Genomic DNA, 25,347 nt, shown 5'->3' on the forward strand with positions numbered 1-25,347 from the left:
GTGCAGAAGTTAACAGTAAGAAAAATGTCAGCACACGCTTTTAATTTGATGTAAACATATTTAACATTTACAGTATTTACAAGTAGTTTAGTTACAAATCTCAGACAAGAATCAAAGCATGTTCAGCAGGCTTACTGCAGATAATTGAATTTCTAAAGTCAGGAAGACTTGCATTAGACAACAGAAAATACTTTCTAGTGGTAAAGTACTCCCAAAATAAATTACCTGATGGGTCTGTGGAGTCTTTACACAAATGCACAAGAGAAATAATTCAGTTCTGAGGAGGAGAATGATTTGTAGAACCCCGGAGGTTCCACCTTGCCCAATGATTGGATCCATTTATGGGCTTCATAGTTGAAGGACTGAATTTTTAAAAACCATACTGAAAAAAAATCGACAGAGGTCACTTATTTTAGAAGATGAAAAGGTGTTTGTGCTTGGTTTCTTATTTGTTTCTTGGGCTTTTGTAAGACAAGCTGCAATAATTAATTTTGGCCAAGTACAATAGTTTTTATTTATTAATACTGAACCGTTTACTCGGCCCCACTTCAGAGCAACAGGTTACTTAGAGCCTTGAGGAAAACGGCTCTTCTCATGCAAGTTTCTTTCTTGCCATCCTAACTAGTGAAGGACTACATACAAATACACTTCTGTTCTAAGCAACTGGGACATTACAAGGTATGTCTTGTTTCCACAAATGTCAGTAGATTTGACAAAAAAACCCCATAAAAGCAGAACATTTGATGCTTCCATGCTAGCCCATAGTATTACCATGATACTTCACTCATAACTGCAAACCTGGTAATAAGAAGTTATGATGTCCATGCAAAAATGCGAACTAAAGATCTTCTTAGAAACACTGTCAGGTATTAAGCTACGGGTTTGTGATGCAATTTCTCATACACAGTATATAATGTTTTGGAGTCTTATATTCCATCATCTCCCAAATCATCTTTAGGAGACAGGAAGGAAGCAGCCATGACAAGAGTAAAAAGCACCTGAAACAGCTTGAAGTTGTGAAACTTTCTACATGTGTCATACTGGATAACTGATATGTCTGTAAAAGGCACAAATATTGACAGATTTTCAACCTGCAGATGTTAGGCACTGATATCCTGTGTCAAGGTGCTATCTGTGAATATCCAGAATCTTAAGCAAACTACTTCTTTATCACAAGACTTTTAATTTATTAATTTAAAATAATTTTGTGTTTAAGTGAAGATGCATAGATAAATGGCACCTGACGCCTTCTGAACCTCACAGCTCAAATATTTGGCACTACAGAACTGCAAAAGCAAAGCTAACTTCCTGTAGCTGGTAAAGCAATTCCACATTCCCTGTCCCAAGAACTCAAAATTGCAGGCTGCTGGACTGCATCCTAGCAGAAATACCACACCATGCACTTGCCCTGTTTCTAGGCTCTCTCTTAAGACCACCACAAACAACTGGTAATTAACATTGTGGTTAATGTGTGATATCTGCAGGAATGGGAGTAGCCCAGAAACTGCTGTGTAAACTAATTTGATCTTGGGAACACTCATGCCACTGAGAAACGTAAGGACAGCAGTACTATAACACCGGCTTTCCTTTTAAAAAACACCTGATACAACATACAAACATTTCTGATAATCCTACAAAAATATCTTTTAAAATAAAGACATAATTTTGCATAAGTGCACCATCTTGTGTCTGTAAAACAACATTTTTCCAGAACTAAGCTTCATTAAGAACTACTGTAAACATTTCTGACAACCAGAATATAGCTGTCACATCTTGGCTACAGGAAAGTAACTGGATTGATGGCACTAGACTGACCGATCTTAAAATATAAAAAAAATAAAATCAGTTTTCAAAACTACAGTCTCGTGGTACAAAATTCAGAAGGCTGTCAGATGACAATAAATTACAAACTACAACTTACCACACCACTTTTCTATTGTCTTATTATTTGTATTTTTAAAAGGAGGTCATGTGGTGTAGTTCCTGTGTGAAGTCATAAAAAGGGGAAAAATGGTAGTAATTTTCAACCTCCCAGAAACATGTTCAGATGAGATCTTGTTGATTTCTATTTTTAAAAAACCATATTGCTCAAAGATAGAATAAAAAATGTTCTGGAGGAAAAAAAGCTTTTGGATTCTGGAAACACTTTCTGGTGCTGTACAACTGTCCATTACACACATTTTCTTCCAGTGACGACTGGCTGGCACACCAATGCAGGAATTATCCAGAATGTGACATGGTTACACAATGCATGTAGCTGATCCAAACAGATGCTGCTATACACAAATAACAGCACTTTTAAGAATAGCCTTTTTTAGTCACAGGACTTAATATTACCAAGGAAAAAGTCACTTACAGGAATGTACAAAGTAATGATCCTGGAAGTACATAATTCTATTTGCAGGAAAGACTGTAAATAACTGGCTCTTGGCCATGGAATTAAATTCTTAAGATATACAGGAAAAGGTTATAGACACATCCTTATGCAAAAGAAATAGCAGTGTTTCATTTAATACAAAACTACTCTTCAAAAGAAAAATAGAAGCAAGGGAATACTTCAAGTACAGGCAAAAACTCTCAAATATTCCTTGCACATTTCTATCATAACCAAATGAAGGCCTTCTTAAGCATTATGTTCATCAAGTTAATTTTGAAAAGGATTTGAAACAGAAAGGGATAATGATACACCTGCTGTTTTATACTCCTTCATGAAGTCTCTTCTCCATAGAGTACTTGTGAAAAAAACCAGAGCAGTACTTCTAATATGAAATAGCTATATACACAAATATTTCTTAAAGTGGTTATTAGAAAATTTCCCTGCTCAGTCAGTCGGCCTGTAAGCAATCACAGGCTGGTCTTCACCAACATCAATCAACATATTTAGTGGAACGTGAGGCTTGTCATAGCCAGAAAATTTGAGACAGCTGCTTGGAAGGACTGTTTGTTGTATTTCTGCGGCAGAAATCTCTGACCCTGAAGAACTACTGCATATATCCATTTGGCGACTGTCAGAAATGAAATAACTCTCCTTTACTTTGTGAGTCTGTTCATCATCAGAAGATATCTCCTCTGTGTCTTCCTGCACTGACACCTCTTCTGTTTTGACTGGTGCCTCTGGGGGAGGAACAAAAGATGTTCCTTCACTGGAATTCTCAGGACTAACAATTTCTTCTTTTGGCACTTCCTCCAGCGAGGTTACTGGCAATGCTGAGTGGTCTGACACGAAGTTTATTACAGATGTGTATTTTGCCTCCGATTTTGATTCTAGAATATTGTCTTTGTTCAGGTTTCTTATCACACTGACCTTAAATAAAAAAATTTAAAAAAAAAAAAGCACCGTTAGTTCCACATAATCTACTAATTTAGTGGCTTTATCTTTTGTCAAAGCTTAGAAGGGGAAAAAAATAAAGACAAACGTTTACAGTAGAAATTTCATGTCATCATAACCAATCCCAACACAAATCTGCAAAATCTGGCAGGGCTATTAGCCTGTATCTATGACTTCAACTGCTCATTAACACTTTTACGGAACTTCTCAAAAATGCTTTGTATGTGCAAACACATTTGCAAGGACGAAATCCATTTCATGTCACCCACTGTATTTTAAGTAATTTGAAGTTTACAATGTAGAGGAAAACAGCAAAGGAAGAAAAAGCTGTAATACTCTTCAACTAGCTGGGGAAACTTTTCATACTCTATGACTAACGAGTGTTAGCTTGCAACGACTAATATTTTGTGGCAATTGTTTTGACTGGGAGGGAAGTGAACTTTGGAAAGAGATCTTCAAAATGACATGAGAACCTTTATGTATCCCCAGGAGTCTTATCTATGCTGAAGTCTTTGTAATTATTTCTCATGCGTCAATAAGTAGTCCCTCAATGCTGTGACAAACTTTGAAACCCCTCCATCGGAAGAACACATTAATTTCTTCAATGGCCAGGTTCCAGCTTGTTTTAAATTAATAATTTAATTTATCTTCACCTTCAAGGACTGCCACCAAAAAACTAGTGAAAAAAGCATTAAGGTAGTTCCTGACATTGAGAATATACCACACTACCATCTAGCTCCCATTCAGCCATCATTCTCCCTGGATGTTCTTTTTCTGTAAGTTGGAAACAATCAGAATACTGTATAAAGAACATTCAGAGTAATTTCCATGAGTATATACAGAAATCACGCATTCATAAGAAGCAGATGCTCACAAGATAGTTGCAGAAACCAGAATACAATCAATAATGAGTAGATACTTTAAATGTTATGAACAGCCAGTAGGATTAACATACCTTTTGAAAAACTGTTTATATGAATATATGAAAAAATATTGGGTACGTCTGCTATACCCTGAAAGGGCCAGCATCTTTAGTTTTTTGGGCAATAGCAAAAATCTGACTCCAACAGTCACACAGTAAGTGATAAGAGAAGATAATACTCTATGTAAGCTGGAACACTCGAGGAATTTAAATTAAAACAAAATGCTATATAAACTATGTCTAAAAGCTGCATTTGCAACTTCCCATCTCTCCCCATACCAGTACATGATATCCTAAAATTTAAACCAAAACCCAAAAAGTTCTTCTTTCTGTCCTTTTGGGATTTTCACATGGCTCTAAAAATCATAGTCCTAGACTGTGTTAAGGGAATGCTTTGTACTCTACACAGGTTCTGCACTTCACAATGCCAGCTGGCAATGCTTAGAGATAGACCTTGAAGACCAAGTAAGTACTCTCTACACAACTACATCCAAGACTTTTGTTCTTAAAAAGGAAACTCATTTTTCCCTTGGTGAATTTTTGACAAAAACAAGATGGTACAAAAACCACTCCTATTCCCATCCATGAAAGAAGGGAGCCATCAGGGGATAAAAAACTCCCATGGGTTTCTTGGTACCAAAGGTTGTTTCAAAATCACTGAGTTATGCCTACAAGACAATTTAGCAATTTGTGCAATTATTTCTAGTTTCAAATAGAAGAAACACAGCTTGCTACAAAACTAGAATGCCATTCAAAGCATCTCAAGTAACAGGGGTAAGATAAGGATGCTATTTGAAGAAAAGTGCTCATCACAGGTAAGTTAATATTTTTCTTTTGTGCATATTATCTAATACTACCAAACTGACAACCAGTGAGCTTAAGCTGGATTTCATCAGTATTTCCTGGCATGTGCAGATGCTCAGATATCTTCCTGTTTCCAATAAGAGCACCTAAGCTGATATCTTTCACTACCTCAGCATACTAGGGAGATACATTGGTGGAAGGCAGGCTCAAGGATAGGTATAACTAACATATCCCATGAAGTCAGTAACAGTTAAGGAAGTCAGTAGTTCCTTTCTTAACTTTTCTAAGGGCTTGTCTACCTACAAATTCCCATTAATTTTCAGGTGCACATTTGCTGGAGGAAAGTTTGAGAAGTCCATTTATTAGGACCTTGAAAAAATTTGCATGGTCTCTGCATGGTTCTACCTCAAATTAATGCTGGGTAAACATCTAAACAAGAGACCATGTAATTGCTCTGCAGATGCTCACAGCTGAAAAAAAAAAAGTCTTACAAAATGTAATGACGCAGCTTCTTTCTTGTAAGATGACAACTATTTGTGGCAAATATCAGTCAAAATTTACAGGAACAATTAGAATTTTTCCAGATCAAAAATATATGTTGTAGAACCAAAAAAGCCAGAGTTACAAAGAAAATTAAGTATTTTGCGAGTATCATAAGTGTTATACAAATAGTGAGAAAACATAGCCTTGTCATTCCTGTCAGGTTTGGAAAAAGCACCAGCAGCTGTCAGAAAAGTTAAGTATGAGCTAAAAAAGAAAGTTTATGCTTTTCTATGAGTCTTTCTCTGAAATTACAGAGTTTGTGTGTTCTACCCACTAAAACATTTGCCACCATTTAAACATAAGAGGCACTGAAGACAGTGACAGTTAAAAGTGAAGTTAATGACAGTTAAAGTGAAGTGAAGTTAGTGACAGTTAAAGACAGTGAAGTTAAAGCAGAGGGAGATGTCCACAGCGTATCAATAAATTAAGGCCACTTTTGAAGTGGATAAGCCCTCATCCCAAATCTGACAATAAAAATCTAGTACAGTACAAATCACATGGGACAAATAATAATGACTGAAGATGATGGGTGGAAGGAGATGGCCTTTGAAACACTCTGTGAGATCAAAGAGAATGAACAGCTCTATAGCTGGATTGCTGAAACATCATATTCCTGTGATCCAGCAGGAAACTAGCATGATGAACTCTTGTAAAGGAATCTGTCCCATTTTACTAGATGAAAGTTCCTGGTAGGCTTTTGCTAAGAATAAGGATGTTTGAAACATTCAAACAAATATTTTCTTTAATGAAGGTAATCATTCAATGCCCATACTTGAAAGACAGCTGCACTGTGGAAGTAGGACCTGTACATGACTGACATGCTATTCTCAGGAGTCACAAACAGTAAAGAAAAGGCAATATAGAGAGATATATTTGAGCTAGAAATGACAACGTGGTTTGGGTTTTTGTCTTTTCTTTGGGTGTATGAGACTCTCAACAAAAGCACCTGTTTGACTGTTACTTTTTCTTTATTTCTCTTTCTGCTGGCATGTGCTTTAAGCTGCCAGGAAGCAGATCACTGGAAGGCAGCAGTCTTAAGGTAAGAAACCTTTGCCTAGCCTTTTTAATAGATGGAAAACTCCCTAGATGTTCTATTTTCTGACAAGATCAGGTAAAGCATAATAGTCATAACCTGCAGGGAAAGAAATTTCTAGTACACATTCAAAGGTCAGTGACAGGCTCTTAGCTCCAATATGTCTGCAGAGATAACTTCACATCATTAAACTTATTATTCATATCAACTATTTAAAAAATGCTTTAAATGCCTAATTTTAATTCTAAAATAATCAATAATTAATCATAAGTTATTAATTATTCATTTTACATTTCCACCTTATTCATATCACCTGTAGTGAAACTAGCCTTATGAGCTCTGCAATTTATATTTGTCACTAGAGACAGAAATGGACAGAATCATAATATCCTGAGTTGGAAGGGGTCCATGAGGATCATAGAGTTCAACTCATGACTCCATTCAAGGCAACCTAGAAGTTAAATCATACATCTAACATTATGGTCCAAATGTTTCTTGAACACTGACAGGCTAGAGATTGTGACCACTTCCCTGGGGAACTTGTCTCAGTGCTCAAACACCCATGTAAAAATCTTTATTGTTACTGGCTCTGTTCAGCTCCTTAGGAAGAAGGTATGATGTGGAATGTGAACCAGACTGTGATATGCTGGAACCTAGGAATCACAAGATAACATATAGTCCAGCAAACTGAGAATATGGGCACAAAAATTAGTTTCTACAAGGTGACCTAACTTGGGGGATACATCAGGAAGCTCAAGAGGAGTTAAGAAGCACACATCCTATTTGTGCAATATTCTTTTTCCTGGTCCCTTAGATGCAATACCACAGTGGTATTGGGAAACCAGAATAACTGTGGATCCATTGAGCACAGTACTGTCATTCTGGATAAGGTGCCTCTTGCTTTAGTTATGAGACTGAATTTTTAAAAACAACACTACAGAAATCTATGCAGGTCACTTATTTTACAAGATGAAAGGTGCTTTTTTCACAAAAATTACTGCGAATATGTAGGACGCATTGTTATACATTCAGAGACATAAGATTATAGACTAGATCACTGTTTACTTCACAGCTTGAAAGCTCTTTCAACTGCTGCTGACTGTACAGTTGCTGTGACTAAAGAGACACTAGGTGGACATAACAACAGTACTTCTCAGATGCTCTGCTCTTGCCTGATGTGAAGCAAGGAGTGTTCCTGTTCTTTAAGGAGCTTTAAAGGTAGAGCAGCTGCTGACCTCTCTTTCCCTGTGACTGCTCAGTGCGAGAACAGGTTTCCTCTAGCTGTTCTTCCCGCCTCCTTAGAACACTATTACTCCCTTCCCACCCCTTATTCTGAACATCACCTTAAGAACACTGTAGCACTCAGCAATATCACAATGTTGCCACATAATGACAGAATCTTGCAAGTGTCCAGCAACAGGACAAGAGGAAATGGGTACAAGCTGAAACACATGGAATTCTATCTGAATGTAAGAAACAATTTTTACTATGAGGGTGGTTAAATACTGGAACAGCTTGCCCAGAGCAGTTGTGGAATCTCCTTCCTTGGAGGTACTGGAAAACCAACTAGACAAAGTCCTGGGCAACCTGCCCTCTTTGACCGCACTTGAGCAAAACTGTCAGACTAGACAATCTCAAAAAGTCTTTTAGGATTCTGTCTCTCTGCTACTAGAATGAGTACAAACCACCACTACTTCAGTTAAAAAGAGACTGAAATCTAGCCCTAAAACAAACACAGCCTCTGCTTGCAGAAGGTGTATTAGACTGGTATAAATCCCAAATATCTATGAGACCATGGTAAAAAAATGAGACAGGCATAAAGATGATATAGTTATACAGTTGTGTTGTATAAAAAACCTAATGCAGATGAAGTATGAACTTACCAAAGACTTAGGAAGCTTTACGTTCTTCTTCCTTAGTTTCTTGTAGCCACAATATGCTGCGAAAATTAGACTCAAGCTCAGAATGACAGCACACAGAATGATGATATCTTGTGTGCCTATGAAGTTAGAGTAAAATCTGTTAGGAAGTTTTGAAAAATAAACCACTATTCTATCATTTAGAATAACTTCAGAAAATGTAATAGCTCAGAAAGCTCAGCTGTAATGTGTGAATTTCTCAATTTACCACCTCCTTTCACTCGAGAAAACTTAATTTATAAAGAACTATGTCGAGTAAATAAAAGAATTACAGGAGACTTACAATCTATATAAACACAATCATGTTTTTATAGAGGTAAATAAATTTTATAGCTAACTTTGTTCTTTAGAGATGACAGAAGGGGATGAACAGATTTGTACATTTTCTGCGTGACAGCATATTAACTGACATAATAACCACATATAGTCTATGTATGGTAACATTAAAATGGGAAATCTTCCAAAACATAGAACTGTTAACTATTGCTAGCAAGACTCCACTAGTCTGACTCTCCTTAACGTGTCACCCCCCACAACCCCACCTTGGTTATACTGCTGTTCTGGGGCATAAAGGAACACAACTGCTTCTATAAATTTTCTCTCTTCTCTCTAGGGAAGTTTCAGGTCATAATGAAGTAACATAAAAAAGTTTGTACAAGGTTATCACAGATAAGAAGTTGGGTCACTAGCTGCCTTTATTCTCTTTAAATAAGAAAAAGATGTCAATATCTTAGTTTTATGACCACAAGTTTATAGTTGCTTCAACCTCAGGGAAGTCTATATACTTTTACACATTTTCCTCAGTAATGTGACTGAGCAAAAAGTCATTTGTTAGAAGAGATAACGCTTCTGAAAACCATCTACCTCAGTGAGTGATCCTTTTGTCATTTATTAATGACACCAACAATCAGGTGCAATGGAAACAGGTTTTGTAATATCCATGAAGCAGGAAAAGCACCTCAAAAAAAGTCTGTGTTACTTTAATACATGACCTTTAAAGGCCTTTAAACTGGGAAGGGCATTTGGAAGATAATGACCATGCTTTCCCTTTTTTCATATTCTCCCACAGGCGTCCAAATCGTCCCACGGCTATATCAGAGTTCGAACACCCAGCTAGTACAGATCTCTGATCAGATTCAGTATGTTCTTACTAAAGTTTTAGAATCCTCTTACTCATTGTATACTTGAGAGGAACATGAATGCAGCTTTCTGACGGGGCGCTAATCATCAGATAGCCATGTAAAGATCCCTTTGCTGAAACACAGTAAGTGGAACCTTCAGCAGTTACTGGGATGCTGAGGACACATTTACTCATTGTACAGCTTTCTTCAAGGTCAGTCTTCAAGTTGTCTTCTTTAGTCTGCAAGAAGTGAAAGTCACATTGTATTATTTGACTCAATACAGCAGTACAAATGTTACAGTACTTTCCAAAACTTCAAAAAATATTACAGCACTACTAGATGTGTCTCCCACATCATCATGTCTTGCAAAAGCTAAATGAACTTAGGCTATCAGTTTATAAGCTACCTTAAGGCATTATATTTGATCAGACCATGGTGCTTTCAGCTAAAATTTGTGATGTTTATAGTCTAGATTTGCATTCCTAGTCGACTTGTAAAACTAGTACCTGAATGCATATGAAATGATAACTGTGAATAAACATAACTACTATAATTTTCAAGTTCACCCCTCCACGATTTCTAAATAAAGTGGTATTAGCATCTCAAAAATCTAATCTTCTGAAACGAAACATCTATCAGCACAAGTGAACAGCACACAAGTAAGGCCACCATTTTAGCATGCATGCAGAAAACAACAACATGGTATCAAATAACTATCTTCTATACAGCTATTGCAAGAATCTCATTTTTGTTACCATACCTTCCAGTCACGTATCTCACTGTGAAAACCTTGACATTTCAGAGCTTCAGTAGTCCTACGTTTTGTTCAACTGTTTTCTTGATATCTGTTGGCTTTGTGTCACAGGAGTGAACTCCTTGGTTATGTGTTTAAGGTAAGCAAGTATTTTTAATTTGAAATTTTCATTTTTGAACTTACCTCATTTTTACTATCCCAAAAAGTCACCAAGTACTCAATGTCTGAATAAACATCTTTGATCAGAGGAAGATGCTCCACAGATGGGAATGGAGGATGGTATATATCAACCACGATTTCATCATTGTGCCTTGAGAGATTGAGTTTTGGTGGTCCTATTTTTCCTGCAACACATCGCACCTCTGCTATTAGGCCAAAGCTTTTAACATAAAATATGCTATTTATAGCTAGCTTTCCAAAATTTGTCAGAGATTTGAGAAGAATTACATGTTTATTTCAATGTTGTTAATATTGCACAGCTGTGATACTTGGAAGTAATGGAGGCATTTGGATATATTCATGAATATGCTTCTAAAATGAAAACAGAGATTGCCTGTGTAGAATTTAACTGTTAAGCAATCCAACTTTCCTATACACCATAAGGCCATAAAAATTCATCTCACTGACAAGAGAAAAAAACAACAAAGCAATTGAGCATATATATACGTGAAGAAGTACAGAACACAAAATACTGCTGAGGTTCCACCATAAATCACGCTCAGCCAAAACCAATACTGTACAGAGACAAAGGCTATCTGAACATCTAAACAAATCTTATCTTGAGTAACAATGCTTAGGAAGCCTGATTTCCCATGGCAATGGCATATATGAATTTTTGGTGTGTAATGATCTGACTGAACATATCAGTAACTTGTTAAAAAAAAAAAATATTTTGTCTCTCTCCTCTATACATGGCTACCAATTTTCTGCAAACTGCCAAACTCAGCATTATTACCATGACAACTTCTGTCCCTTTGTCAAAGACTAGAAACCAGTCACTGATTACAAGTCTTTGGAGTAGTAGTAGTGGGTGGGGAGGGAATCAGAGCAGAAAACAAGGAGGGACTCCACTTCAACTCCAGCAGTGCAGAAAGCCAGCCCTACCTAAAGAGCAGCCCAAGTCAAGGACAATCTCATAGGTAATGTCCTACCCAAAAGCTATATGTTGTGAATGGACCACGTATGAGAAGTCTTTCAGCCTTTTCTTGCTCTATTGTGTCTACTTTGCACTTCCTACACACTGCTGGGGCCTGCCCCACTGTTTTGGACAGGCTGGCCTAGAGCCTAGGCAATTTACTTTTACAACAATGATATGAAAAACTGATTTCTCCTGAAGTAGCCCAAATGAATAATGAGTAACTCTTACTTATCCAGCTACATTGGACTCTCATAGCTTCTAGCAGTCAGTACATAGGATTATGGTGTCAAGCAATGCATCACCAACCACCTGAACACTACTTCATTGATGCCTAGAGGTCCACAGCTTCCAGCTGCAGTTTCCTACCCTAAATTTGTGTCTGGGATACCAGGCAAGAATATGGGAAGGGTCCACAGAGCATCACTTTCTTCTCTTTACAAGTCTTGAAAAAATATTCAGATACCACAGTGACAGGGCTAACAAGCCCATACAGAGGCAGAACCACAGAAGTTCCTACTGAAGAATCATCAACTTTCACTTCATTCTGGACTCCCAGTATTCCCAAATGAGACACAAGAATACTACATAAAGGATAATTACTTTTAAATTGTGGGAAAATTACAAGGTTTAATTTATGATGGAACTTACCATGCTTTTGTAAAATAAACTCCTCTGCCTCAACATACTCAGACTGTTGTGACCCAACAATTGCTTTAACTCGAAGCCAGTGAGAAGATGAGACATCATCTATTTCCCGTGAGAAATCACAAAAATGATCCGTAATGTTCATACATGTTGAGATGTTCTTATATTTACCTAAACTATAAAACAGATCAAGTAATAGTTAATACGGTTTCAATTGCACAGTATTATATAATACACTGCTCCTGTGACAAAGCACCTGTGAGGGTGACAGAGCACTGGCACAGATTGCTCAGGGAGGCTGTGGAATCTCCCACCCCTGGAGACACTCAAAAGCCATCCAGACGTGGTCTGGGCCAACTGGTTCTAGGTGATCCTGCTTGAGCAGGGAAGGATAGACCGGATGACTATCAGAGGTCCTTGTCAACCTCAATCATCCTGTTATTTGACAAATTTTGCCTTCATTTACACTTAGGCAACCTTAACCCTACATGACTTCACCATATAAAACCAAAAGGATTTATCAGAAGCTGGTTGATTTTAAATGATTCTAAAGAATGTCAGGTATGGGAAATGATGAAAGAGTAAGAACTTACTTGTAAGGTTTGATTTCCACAATAAAATGAGGAGTTTCAGACATAAGTGGGTATTCCCAATGCAAGATAGTTTTGAAATTTTCAGATGTTACTACAATCTGTGTTGGTGACTCCACTAGAAGAAACAGAACAATTGCACTTTGATAAACAGACCTAATGAAACAGAAGGACAGCCTAATATATTTCTAAATTACTTGAAAAAAATGCAACAAGATCAAAATTATTGGAAAAATTATAAAAAATTGCAAATAATTCCTCCAAATGGACTACTTTGTCAACAGTATGAACACATGTGAGCTCTGTCAGCTAATTTATTATTCTTCTTTCCTACAGAGACAAATTTCTTCCCGTTTGCAACCCAGAACCTCAGATAACCCACGAGCACTGAAAGCAAGTCCATCAGATGGCCCATATCAGTTTCAGAAGCTGTGATTATTATACCCCTATGTTCATATTATACAGATATACCAGCAAGGCAGATAATATGAATTTACTGAAGTTAGGGGAGATTAGCCTAGCCCCTGTATACTTCTCTTGTTCTTCAGAAACTGAATTGGGGGGCAGGGAGAGAACACCAGAGCTGCAGTATCAGGGTCTGTGCTCCAGGGCAGCTGTACTGAACCCTACTGCCTCCTGATGTAGCCTTGCCAAAAGACAACCAGCCTGCTGGGAGAGGCCTGGATTCAACATGAATTTCTGATAATGACATTTTTATCACTCCAGCAGTATTTTCAGAAAGCTGTGGTAATAATAAACTATTAAGATTTGTAAAGAATTAGAACACTGAAGCTGTAATGTAGTTCCACATACAAGAAAGCATTCGAAGTACATTTAGTAAAAAACACCACACATAACACAGGAAGCAATTAAAAAAAAAAAAAGCAGCATTGATAGCTTCCTCATACAACAAGCTTCTATTCTAAGCACCAACAGCAACAGGGATATTGGGGAAGCAGTTGCAGGAGAAGGAAAATTCCTTTAACTATTGAAGGCTGACACATGGTATTCAGAGGAGAAAAAGGGAAGGTCATTCAACTCATTTCTGTTGTTCCTTATTAGCTTCTCAATGTCTAGTATGGCATCCTTAATAGTCTCTCAATGCGAATAATGAGCTTTGGTGAACCACTGACGAGTAACTCATATTTGACCTGCTCTAGACTGCTGCCTGTTTCCAGAGCAAGAACTCCCATTTCACTTTGACATACTGAGGGAAAGTAAACAATTTTCACATCTTAAGAGTAAGACCACAAAAATAACACTCCACAGAAAGTAATACCTAGTGGCTGAGACATGCTATTAACCACGAAGATTTGAGACATCTAACATACATCACTCCGCAAATGGTGCTGTGGTTTAGTTAAGTTTTAATATGTACAAAACTGGTATTTCAGTTATTGGAAAAAAGGAACACAATCATCAAATTCTGAACCACAAGAAAAAAAAGGTGACAAATTGATAGAAGAGGTGTCAAAGAACACAAGCATTACTTGAAGCACTTAGTTTTAAGGCATTGTACAGGGAGTCTTAGAAAATGTTCCTGTTTGGTACTACTGTACAAATAAAGCTACACTTAAAAAAAAAGTGGAAAATGAAATCCCAGAACATATTTGAACAATCAGTAGAAGCTATGTGGCTTTTAGTTACACAACTATACACCACTTTGCCTTCTCCTCACTCCTTCTACCTCCCATTGCCACATTTTTGTTTTCTTTTGTACAGAGACAGAGTTGCTACCCTAGATTTCAAGAGAGTAAACTTTAAGCTACTTGGGGAGCTACTTAGCAGCATCCCCTCAGAATCTGCTTGGAATGGCTTAGGGGTCAATGGGTGCTATTCAGTTTTGAAGAAGCACCTTTTAAAATTACGAAGCAGGCAATAATCCCCTGGTATCCTAAGTCAAGCAAGCAGAACAAACAAGCTCAGCTGAAGAGGGAACTCCTCTTGGAACTCAGGAGGAAAAAAACTTCTCTGGAAGAAAGGTCAGGCTTTGCAGGAAAATTATAGAGTTGTGGTTTGCAGGGCAAAGACACAAAAGGCCAAAGCTGAACTGGAGTTGAAACTGGCCAGTGTTGCCTCAGATGACAAGAAAGGCTTTTTAAAGTACCTTAGCAAGTAGAAGAAAACATTACCAAGGAAAACATAGGATCAATACTAGTTGCAGATGGTCATGTGACTAACAGATAAAGAAAAAGAAAGGTATTTGGGGTTTTGTGTCTCAGTTTTTAATACCACTAGACCTTGGGCTGCCCAGTCCTCTGAGTCAGAGGAACCCAAGTGTAGGAACAGTGACTTTCCATGTGTAGGCACTGAAATTGTAAGGTGCCAGCTTTATCAGCAGAATGTTCACAAGTCCATGGAGACTGATGGGATTCCCCTCACAGTACTGAAAGAGACAGAAGATGTTACAATTAAGGCTCCTCTCAATCATCTATCAAGGGTCTAGGAATGTTCCCACTGACTGGAAGCTAGTCCACGTTATTCCAATTTACAAGAAAGGTGTGAGGAAACCCAGGAAACTACAGACCTTTTAGTCTAACCTCAGTACCTGAAAAAATTACGGAAAGGATAATACTGGGTGCTACTGAAAGACATCTAGAGAACACCACAACCATCAGGCACAATCAACATGCATTCACAAAGCAAAAGCCCTATTTAGCCAATTTAATATTCCTCTATGACAAGGTCACCTGCCTAGTGGATGAACGGAAAGTGGTGGATGTAGTTTTTCTGGATTTTAGTAAGGCTTTTGATACTATTTCTGACAGCATTCTTTTTGTCCAAGTGTGCAATGAGCTGGTTGCACAGCAGGGGTTTAATGGGCTGTAGTGAAAGGCTACATCACATCTGGGTGATGGCCCGTCATCAGTGCTGTTGCTCAGGGTTCAACTCTAGGGCTTGTTCTGTTCAATATTTTTACCAATGGTCTAGAAACAGGAATTCAACTCACCACCAGCAAGTTTGTTAATGATACCGAGCTGGGAGATGCTGTTGACTCTATCAAGGGATGACAGGCCTTGCAGGGGGTTCTACATGTATTGGAGGACTGAACAATGATTAATGGGATTAAATTTAACAAGTCCAAATGTCAGGCATAAGTATAAATTGAGAGAGGAGTGGCACAGGAATGTAAAACTTATGAATGCTGAGTGACCAACTAGAATTAAAAAGAATCTACCAAGTCACTCCTCCACAGCTCCGTGAAAGACTGATCAAGCTAATTCTCTACTTTTCCATCCAGAGATCATTTTTAACGCACACCATCTCTGAGAATACAAAGGAGCTAGCAGAAAACAAGCTTTCCTCATGAAAAGACAACTTTCTTCACAAACTATACCACCATATAAAGCCACCTTACCAGCCACCAGGAACGTCACCACCACGTCAAAATTCCTGATGGCATTTACAGGTTGGCCTTGTTCACTTACAGTAAGGAGTTTACACATAGCATCAGCTCATCCTTTTCTTCCTCACTTTTAACAACTTTGTATTATTAATCAATAATACACAGAAACCTAGCATGAGTGACAGCAGCTTAAGATGCAGAAGTGAGTGCTCAGCACTACAACAGTTCAGACCTAAGGATTTCAGAAGGGGCACAGAAAATGAATCGCCTTGTTATCACCTATTGGAAGTCTACTTTTAACACCTTGCTCAGACAATGATAGTCCCTTTCTTCAGGTTTGTTGCCTGCCCTGCATGCTGCACCCCAACAAATCAAATGGTCTTGATTGTCCAGCTTGCAGAGCCATTGCTCAGGCTGTCTACTTGACTTCTAATGGTTTCTCCTCCAGCCAGTGCAGAGACAGAGCCTTGTGACACTCCAGCCTCATTTTGCTCCAGCGTCAAGACTAGAGAACACAGAGAACACTGTAGATTTTCAAAGTGCAAACACTTAGTCTTCATAATTGTTATTTCTGCATACTGCCAGTTAAAATATTGTAATACTTTGTGAACACTGATTTACTTAACCCATAATGAAGCATTCATTTTTAAAATAGATTGATCACACACTGTTCTGTGTTCTTCAGCAGGCATGACTTGAGGAAGACAATAGTGGCTAGTGCCACAATGGTAATCTTTATACATAAAAGTCCTGATTTATAACAAACATAAATGCAGAAACATCCAAGGTGCAAATTCAAACAGTGAGAAACCAAGTGCAGAAAAAGTGAGAAGAAAACTGATCAGCAATTCATGTTGTGATACATGATACAAGACATTCAACATGTTCTAGTTTGCTTCCAGCTCAAATGCCGTGATTTCCATTCACAGTTAGTGCTGTTCACCTTGCCATGTAGGACAGCACTACTGCCTGGCAGAAAGGGAACAGAGATGTCAGCAAGAACAATCTTTCACAGAAACTGAATTGGGTACATGCATTGCGGAACAATGTAAGAGGAACCTCAGACAACAGCGCTATGCCCAGACAATAAAGGAATAAATGGCAAAGGTAGGCCAGTCAGATATACATTTTTTACCTAGATGAAACTAAGCATGCCTGGATTTTAAGGATAAAGAATTGCAATGCTGGAAAGCTAAGGTAGCGGTAGGGAAGTGGTAAAAGCAAGCACGATCATAGGGTGGCCTAGAAGTTGTGCATTTAATAAAGAACAGACATGGGAAAGCAACCAAACAGCTTATCTCAGCAAAGCTGCACCTGCATCAGTTTAAAACCAATATAAACGCAGAGAAAAATCTGACTATTTATTTGTTCATATACAAACAGTCCAGACTAACTATTCCTGCAGTGTGAGTACTAAAGACCCTAGCAGATGTGACTACTCCAATGTGTTTCCCACAATATCTTTCTCTCTAAATTGGAGATACATTAATTTGATGGGGGGACTGTTCAGTGGATAAGGAATTGGTTGGATGGTCACATTCAGAAAGTAGTGGTCAACATCTCGACGTCGAGGTGGAAATCTGTGACAAGTGGTGTCCCTCAGGGGTCTATACTGGGCCAGTGCTGTTTAGTATTTTCATCAATGATATAGACAGCAAGATCAAACGCACCTCAGCAAGTTTGCAGATGACATCAAGCTGAGTGGTGCAGTTGCCACACTGGAAGGACAGGATGTCATCCAGAGGGACCTGCACAAGCTGGAGAAGTGGACCTATGTGAACCCCATGAGGTTCAACAAGGCCAAGTGCAAGGTCCTACACCTGGGTTGGGGCAATCCACAGTTTCGATACAGGATGGGGGACGAAGTGATTGAGAGCAGCCCTGAGGAGAAGGACTTAGGAGTGCTGATCGATGAGACGATTGACATGAGCTGTCAATGCATGCTCACAGCCCACAAGGTCAACCATATCCTGGGCTGCATCAAAAAAAGCGTGGCCAGGATGTCAAGGGAGGTGATTCTGCCCCCCTACTCAGTTCTTATGAGACCCCACCTCGAGTATTATGTCCGTTTCTGGAATCCCCAACATAAGAGGGATATGGAACTGCTGGAACAGGTGATCAAACGAATGGAGCACCTCTGCTATGAGGACAGGCTGAGAGAATTAGGGTTGTTCAGACTGGAGAACAGAAGGCTCTAGGAAGACCTTATCGCAGCCTTCCTGAACCTGAAGAGGGCCTACAAGAAAGCTGGGGAGGGTCTTTTTACAAAGGCACATAGTGAGAAGATGAGGGGGAATGGCTTTAAACTGGAGACTGCAAAATTTAGATTAGACATTGGAAAGAAATTCTTCATGACGAGGGGTGAGGCACTGGCACAGGTTGTCCAGGGAAGTTGTGGATGCCCCCTCCCTAGAAGTGTTCAAGGCCAGGTTGGATGGGGCCTTGAGTAGCCTGGTCCAGTGAGAGATGTCCCTGCACATGGAAGGGGGGTTGGAACTCGGTGATCTTTAAGGTCCCTTCCAACCCAAACCATTCTATGCTTCTATGATTCCATGTAATCAAACTTCTTCTTCATGTGCAGTTACCTTAAATAATGTATTTAGGTTTTGGAGACGTTTATCTTCAACAAACTTGCATAGCTGACAGGAAGGAAATACACATGGGAGGAAGTTAAAAACCAAATGCCACTGAAAGACTTATGTTTTACTGCAAATATTGGCAATTTGGTTTCAGGCTGCTAAGAAGTAAGGGCTGGGTTTTGTGTTGGTTTTTTTTTTTTTTTTTGGGCAAAGTAACAAGAACAAATGTACCTAAGCTGCATTTTCTAAGACTAAGGAAGATAACTCATAGAACTAACCCACTAGTTGCACACAATATATGATACAGTTCTACCTAAAAAATACCAATCAAACCAGAAAATGCTTGTCTGTTTTGCATATTCACTTCCCCAAGTAAAAAACACCACTCTCTACATCTCTCACAAACCTCAGCAGGGTCAGACATATGCAAACTGAGAAAGATTTCTATATGAGCTTGAAATTAGACTAACTTGTTTTTTATAGTGTCCCCAAATAATATTGCCTATGGCAAGTATTCGTGAAATACAAGTTTGAAGCAGCCATAAATTCAATAAAATCTATTTTTAAAGCATATACAGAAGGACTTAATATTTTTTATTTATGTAAATGTCCCACATGTTCATTGAGCCTCAGCAATGCATTACCCAACAGCAAAAATTAAATCAATGACTTGGAGAAGGGGACATTTCATGGATGTAAAAAGGAGACAGACAGACTGATGTTTACTATATTGTGCAACACCAAAGTTCCTCTCTCATTCTGGCAGAGGCCACAAAGCATTACTGCATACACAGAGGCATTTGTTACCACTGTTCATGAATCGGAATTTAACTGGAAGTGCAATAACATATAACAGGATAGCGCCTGATGAGTCCATAATGCAGCCTCTATGGTACAGCTATCTGAGAAAACAGTGACTTAAACAACCATAGAGTTCATTCAGGTTGCATGTGCCTATTAAAACATCATTTAGGCACTGAAATACAGATTGAAAGCACAAACAGGAAGCTTAAGAAGACAAACTGTGAAGAAACAAGTAAAAACACCTTTGAAAGTCCTCTTCTTTGTTTTTGATTTTCATGATAAGGAAACAAATCATAGGAAAACAGTCTTAAGCCATTTCAATAGATCAAAAGCAACAACTGAACTCTGCTGTGGATTCACACCAAGTAAGTTACTCACCATTTAGCCTGTTAAAAATACAGCCTGGTACAGTGTTAACAAATCATTTCCTTCTAGGACTCTGACTAGCCCTGTGCTCTGAGTTCATATATCCACTTTAACTGCACTCAGAAAGGGCAGCAGCTTTGGCGACTTCATAAATGTAAAAAAGTAATTCTCCTTAACTTTCATCACCATTGAAAGAGAAGACAAGGAGGAAGAAAGATCAGATAAATCTGCACTACCTGAAAACACTTCTACAGGAATCTCCAGCCATACACAATAAACAGAGAAAAAAAAAACCAAACATGGCAAAAATGCAGCCTATACCCTGGAAAATGGATTCAGAATAGTAGCAGGTTTGTGCTACAGGTGAAACAGCATATAAAAAGAATGCAGTCTGCATTTCCTTCTACAATGGTCCTCTGTCATCATTTAGAGCCTTACTTCAATCTGTTCTGAATCAAACAAAATTAGCCTGTGTTAAAGTGAAGAACAGCTGTATGAGGGCTAGAGGAGAGCTACAGCACTGCCCAGAACCACAGGGCAGAATCTCACCAGGCAGAGATCGACACTAGCATGAGCTGTGAGGGCACCAAGCACATGCCACGGGGATAAATGGGACACCACTGTCAGAGACGGGGCTCTGCCTGCTGCTGTGCTCCTCTTCAGGGAACAGGAAACCACATTCACTTCACAAACAAAGGATTATGAAGTCTATGGGTAGAATTCAAAGCCTATAATTTTTTAAAAGTTTAAATTAAATTAACTTAAATGATTTCACAGGAATCGGAAATAAACACTATACACACTACATAGTGCATTTTTACAGCTTCTGTTTACAACAGGTTTTTATTTTCTCAGCATCAGATCTTTGACACTGTTCATGGAGCTTTCATAATTGTCATTTATAGCAAATCTCTGCAAGGTGGTATGTTGTACTGAGAGGAGAGCCAGCCCTAGATCACCATATTAAAAAAAAACACAGTAACTTGCACAAGATGGACTATTTAAAAATTGCTGTTAAAGTAGGAGCTAAATATTGTTTTATCTATTTTACAACCATTCTTCCCTTTTGTTATAGCTGAAATTTTTTTATAACAGATGATGTCTAGTCTATCATCTCATTGGTTTTTGTTTGTAGCTGGACAGATGACTGCTAATAACCTCAACCATTAAAGAACAAATCAAGTTCACCAAGACCATCACACACAACAGGAAGTCACCCACAAACCCAAAACACACACATCTCTGCGGACATCTGGATTTCGACGTGCAAGAAAAACCTGAACTGCTCTCAGAGTCTCCAAATCTTGTTCTTCTACTACTATAATCTTGATTAGGGACCTCCTCTTCCAGGATATTTAAATAAAGGCTGAGTTCTCATCGACTAGCCTGGGCCACACTGATAAGTCACAGGCCTGGCTACGCAGGCATGGTAAGCAACCACAGGTACAAAATGTAAGGGTTGTTCAACTACTCAATTAACTGCTGTTGGTTTTCTGGCTTTTCTAGGGAAAATTCTGTCCTACAAAAGAAGATGAAGACGACTGGGCATTTCCTCATTACACACTCAGCCTTGAGATATGTATTAAACTGTTGGCATGCTGAAAGCCCTACTGAGACTTAAGAAAAAAAAACCCACAACGCTGTATCATTGCAAAAGGAAGGCTCATAAACATGCTTCCGAATTACCCTTCTCCTTTCACCCTTCCATTGTAAGCCAGCACGTCTGCTTGAATCAATGTAATAATGAAGTAAGGACATGGCATATGTTTGTAATTACCAATACAACCAGCATTTTCATTCAGCTAATACACTGCAATATCTATTATAATCCCTTTCATCATGTTTTCTTGGGGTTTTTTTCAGTAAAATCATAAGGTTTTGCCTAAATGATGAAGTCTTTGAAGAGTATGATTACAGAGGCTCTGGCCAACCTGAATGCTCATCCCTGGGAAAACTCTGCTTATGTTTTCAAAACTTAACTCAGAAGTACATACTGTTCCTTTCATCTGAGAGTTTGCTGCACCCACGTGCAGAAAAATAAGCTTTTTGCCTCTAGGCAGCTTGCCATACATCAGCTACACCACAGCTGTGTTCTGTTACACCAAATCAATTATTGTGCTGGATTAGGGAGGATTATGGTAGGTTTGGTTTACAAGTGATTTACCTATATTGTGGTTTTACCTTAAAATTGCTTAATGCAATATAAAGTAGCATATTCTATTAGTAACAAAAGCATGCCCTTAAAAGAAGTAACATCAAATGTCAAAAGTCAGCATATAACAAATCAAGCCTCCTTACTGCTATATTTTTTTAACAAGGAGTTTTCCTGCAAGGTTTACTGGTTAACAATCAGCCACCAAGATGAACAAACTGGACATCGAAGATGTAAATGGCCAAGGGCCATATCAGCACACAGATTATTATTTTTACTGTTCCTAGTCCACATCAAGTAAACCTAAGCAGTCTTCTAAAGTCCCACACAGTGTGGCCCATTCCCAGTGAATGTGCATTATGTGTTTGCAGAATCCAAGGAGACTGTTCACATAATCAGTGTTACTGAAAGCAAATAGGGTAAATGGATCTTGCTCTGCGAGTAAAGCTCAGGGGAGTACTGCTGTATTTATCTAACCTGTGGATTTTGCCAAGTCCTTTCATGAGAAGCATAACATGCAGCAGCATCTTGCATACAGCTCTCATTTTCAAAAATAAAGTGTGTGTTCTCTTTGGACCTGAGCTATTAGACAGCAATCTCTGGTTTCAATGAGCAGTTGCAGTTTGAAGTGAAATTTGCAGACCAGATTTAATATTTATTTCATATTTTATTTATAACAACTCTGCACAGAGACAAAACTTGGATCTGCTCCAGAGTCCAGAAGCAGGCCACAAAGATGATGAGAAGGCTGGAGCCCATACCGAGGCCCAGGCCCAGGCTGAGAGAGCTGGGCTTATAAAGCCTAGAGAAGGCTCCTGGGAGACCTCCTGGCAGCCTTCCAGTACTAAAGGTGCCTCCAGGAAAGCTGGGGTGGGGCTCTTTTATCAGGGAGTGCAGTGACAGTATAAGCAGTAATGGTTTCAAGCTGAAAGAACGTAGATTTTGATTAGAATTACGAAGAAATTTTTTCCTGTGGGGGTGAGGCATTGGGACAGGTTGCCCCGAGAAGTCGTGGATATCCTGGAGGTCTTCAAGACCATGCTGGATGAGGCTTTGAGCAAGCTGAACTAGTGGCAAGTGTCCCTGCCCATGGCAAGGAGCTTGGAACTAGATGATCTTTAAGGTCCCTTCAAACCCAAACCACTCTATGAGTCTATAATTCTTTGCTGACTGGTCTTGCACTCCCCATCTTTGCTGTGAAATTCCCAGTTTCTCCGCTTTTTTAGACACATGCATTTATCAAGGCCTGTTCTATGCACACCCTACTCCTACTCCTACTTTACGTGGCAAAATGCATCAGCACCTGACATGACAAGTGCTATCAGTCACCTGACCGTAAAGGACTGCACCCATTTACGGCAGGTGCGATACAGCCAGGGGTTACACCTGAACAGTAACAGAGTTAAGTCTGGGAAGGTGCTGATAGCGCTGTGGTACCAGAACTGATCCACACACCACCAGAATGATGCAAGAAACAGCTACTTGCTCTTGTCTTGTTCTGGAGAAGAGAAGGCTGAGGGGAGACCTCATTGCTCTCTACAACTACCTAAAAGGAGGTTGTGGAGAGGAGGGAGCTGGCCTCTTCTCCCAAGTGACAGGCGACAAGACAAGGGGGAATGGCCTCAAGGTCCACAAGAATCATAGAATAACCAGGTTGGAAGAGACCCACCGGATCATCGAGTCCAACCATTCCTATCAAACACTAAACCATGCCCCTCAGCACCTCGTCCACCCGACCCTTAAACACCTCCAGGGAAGGTGAATCAACCACCTCCCTGGGCAGCAAGGGGAGGTTCAGGCTGGACATCAGAAAAAAAAACTTTCACAGAAAGGGTCATTGGGCACTGGAACATGCTGCCCAGGGAGGCGGCTGAGTCACCTTCCTCGGAGATAAGTTTGTTTTTTCAGACGGGTGGATGACGTGCTCAAGGGCACGGTTTAGCGGTTGATAGGAATGGTTGGACTCGATGATCCTGGAGGTCTTTTCCAGATTCTGGGGTCTCGCCCTGTCCCGCCTAGCCCCGTCCCATCCCAATCCATTCCACTGCGTCCCCTTCCACCCCCGTCCCGTCCCAGGCCGCCCCATCCCGTTCCATCCCGCCCCCGCTCCGTCCTTCCCCCCCCCCTACCCCAGCCCCTTATACCTGCGGGCGGCTGCTCCCTGCGGGAGGTCGCGCCGCGGTGGGGCGGCAGCAGCAGCAGCGCCAGGAGGGGCAGCGGCAGCCGCATGGCAGCCCCTCACCCGCTCCCCGCTCCCCTGAGCTCCGCGGCGGCGCCTGCGCGGCCGGGAAGGGGCGGGGCGGGGCGTTGACGGGAAGCGCCTCCTCCCGGCCGGCGGGGAGGGAAAAGGCGGCTGCGGAGGAGGTTGTTTTGTGTTTTGTCCTTCTGACAGTGGGCACGACCCCTTCCCCGCTCCCACCGGCCACGACGTGGCCGGTGGGAGCGGGGAAGGGGTCGTGCCCACTGTGTTCGGCGCTGGCGGGGCCGAGGAAATGGTGAGGATGAGAGGCCGAGGATGAGAGGAAATGGCCGCGAATTGCACCGAGGAACGTTTAGGTTGGATATGAGAAAAGATTTCTTTACTGAAAGAGTAGTGAAGTGTTCGAACAGGCTGCCCAGAGAAGTGGTGGAGTCACCATCCCTGGAGACGTTCCAGAAATGTGTAGATGTGGCACTTAGGATCATAGAATTACCAGGTTGGAAAAGACCCACTGGATCATCGAGTCCAACCATTCCTATCGATCATTAAACCATGCCCCTCATGCCTCATCCACCTGTCCTTTAAACACCTCCAGGGAAGGTGAATCAACCACCTCCTTGGGCAGCCTGTTCCAGTGCCCAATGACCTTTTCCGTGAAAAATTTTTCCCTAATGTCCAGCCTGAACCCCCCTCTGGCGCAGTTTGAGGCCATTGCCCCTTGTCCTGTCCCCTGTCACCTGGGAGAAGAGGCCAGCTCCCTCCTCTCTACAACCTCCTTTCAGGTAGTTATAGAGAGCAATGAGGTCTCCCCTCAGCCTCCTCTTCACGCTAAAAAACCCCAGCTCAGCTGCTCCTCAAAAGACTTGTTCTCCAGCCCCCTCACCAGCTTCATTGCTCTTCTCTGGACTCGCTCCAGAGCCTCAACATCCTTGGTGCGATGAGGGGCCATAAGGACATAGTTTAGAAAGCATGGTGGTGTTGGGCTGATGATTGGACTGGATGATCTCAGAGGTCTTTTCCAACCCTAATTCTATGATTCTATGACTTTGGCTGCCTCTGTCCCCAGTTCTTAAAAAAACACAGTGTTCGTCCCATGGAGTCTT

The 25,347-nt window shown here is 40.2% G+C and overlaps 1 protein-coding gene across 2 annotated transcripts; it reads right to left on the bottom strand.

Annotated features, from left to right (window-relative positions):
* Nucleotides 1–900: 900 nt before the first annotated feature.
* On the bottom strand, nt 901–24,320 carry IFNGR1 (interferon gamma receptor 1). Of its 2 annotated transcripts, none has more exons than XM_069851941.1 (7): nt 24,189–24,320; nt 12,801–12,915; nt 12,211–12,383; nt 10,608–10,768; nt 9,723–9,909; nt 8,514–8,629; nt 901–3,304 (listed from the first exon to the last, which is right to left on the bottom strand). In XM_069851941.1, the coding sequence occupies exons 1-7, from the start codon at nt 24,271–24,273 to the stop codon at nt 2,822–2,824; spliced, it is 1,320 nt and encodes a 439-aa protein (XP_069708042.1). In that variant the 5' UTR covers nt 24,274–24,320; the 3' UTR covers nt 901–2,821. The 2 variants fall into 2 exon arrangements, with proteins under 2 accessions (XP_069708042.1, XP_069708043.1); XM_069851942.1 differs by lacking the exon at nt 24,189–24,320 and adding an exon at nt 13,798–13,816.
* Nucleotides 24,321–25,347: the final 1,027 nt, after the last annotated feature.

This window comes from Phaenicophaeus curvirostris, chromosome 2 (assembly GCF_032191515.1).
Source record: "Phaenicophaeus curvirostris isolate KB17595 chromosome 2, BPBGC_Pcur_1.0, whole genome shotgun sequence".
Lineage (NCBI taxonomy): Eukaryota > Metazoa > Chordata > Aves > Cuculiformes > Cuculidae > Phaenicophaeus > Phaenicophaeus curvirostris.

What these genes read in the sequence shown, in the direction of transcription:
- IFNGR1 (XM_069851941.1), bottom strand. Translation starts at nt 24,273, where the DNA reads ATGCGGCTGCCGCTGCCCCTCCTGGCGCTGCTGCTGCTGCCGCCCCAC. An exon ending in TTTGGGATAGTAAAAATGAG is followed by an intron (nt 9,910 to 10,607) that starts GTAAGTTCAAAA and finishes CACTTCTTGCAG; the next exon opens with ACTAAAGAAGACAACTTGAA. An exon ending in TAAAGCTTCCTAAGTCTTTG is followed by an intron (nt 3,305 to 8,513) that starts GTAAGTTCATAC and finishes TTTTTATTTAAG; the next exon opens with GTCAGTGTGATAAGAAACCT.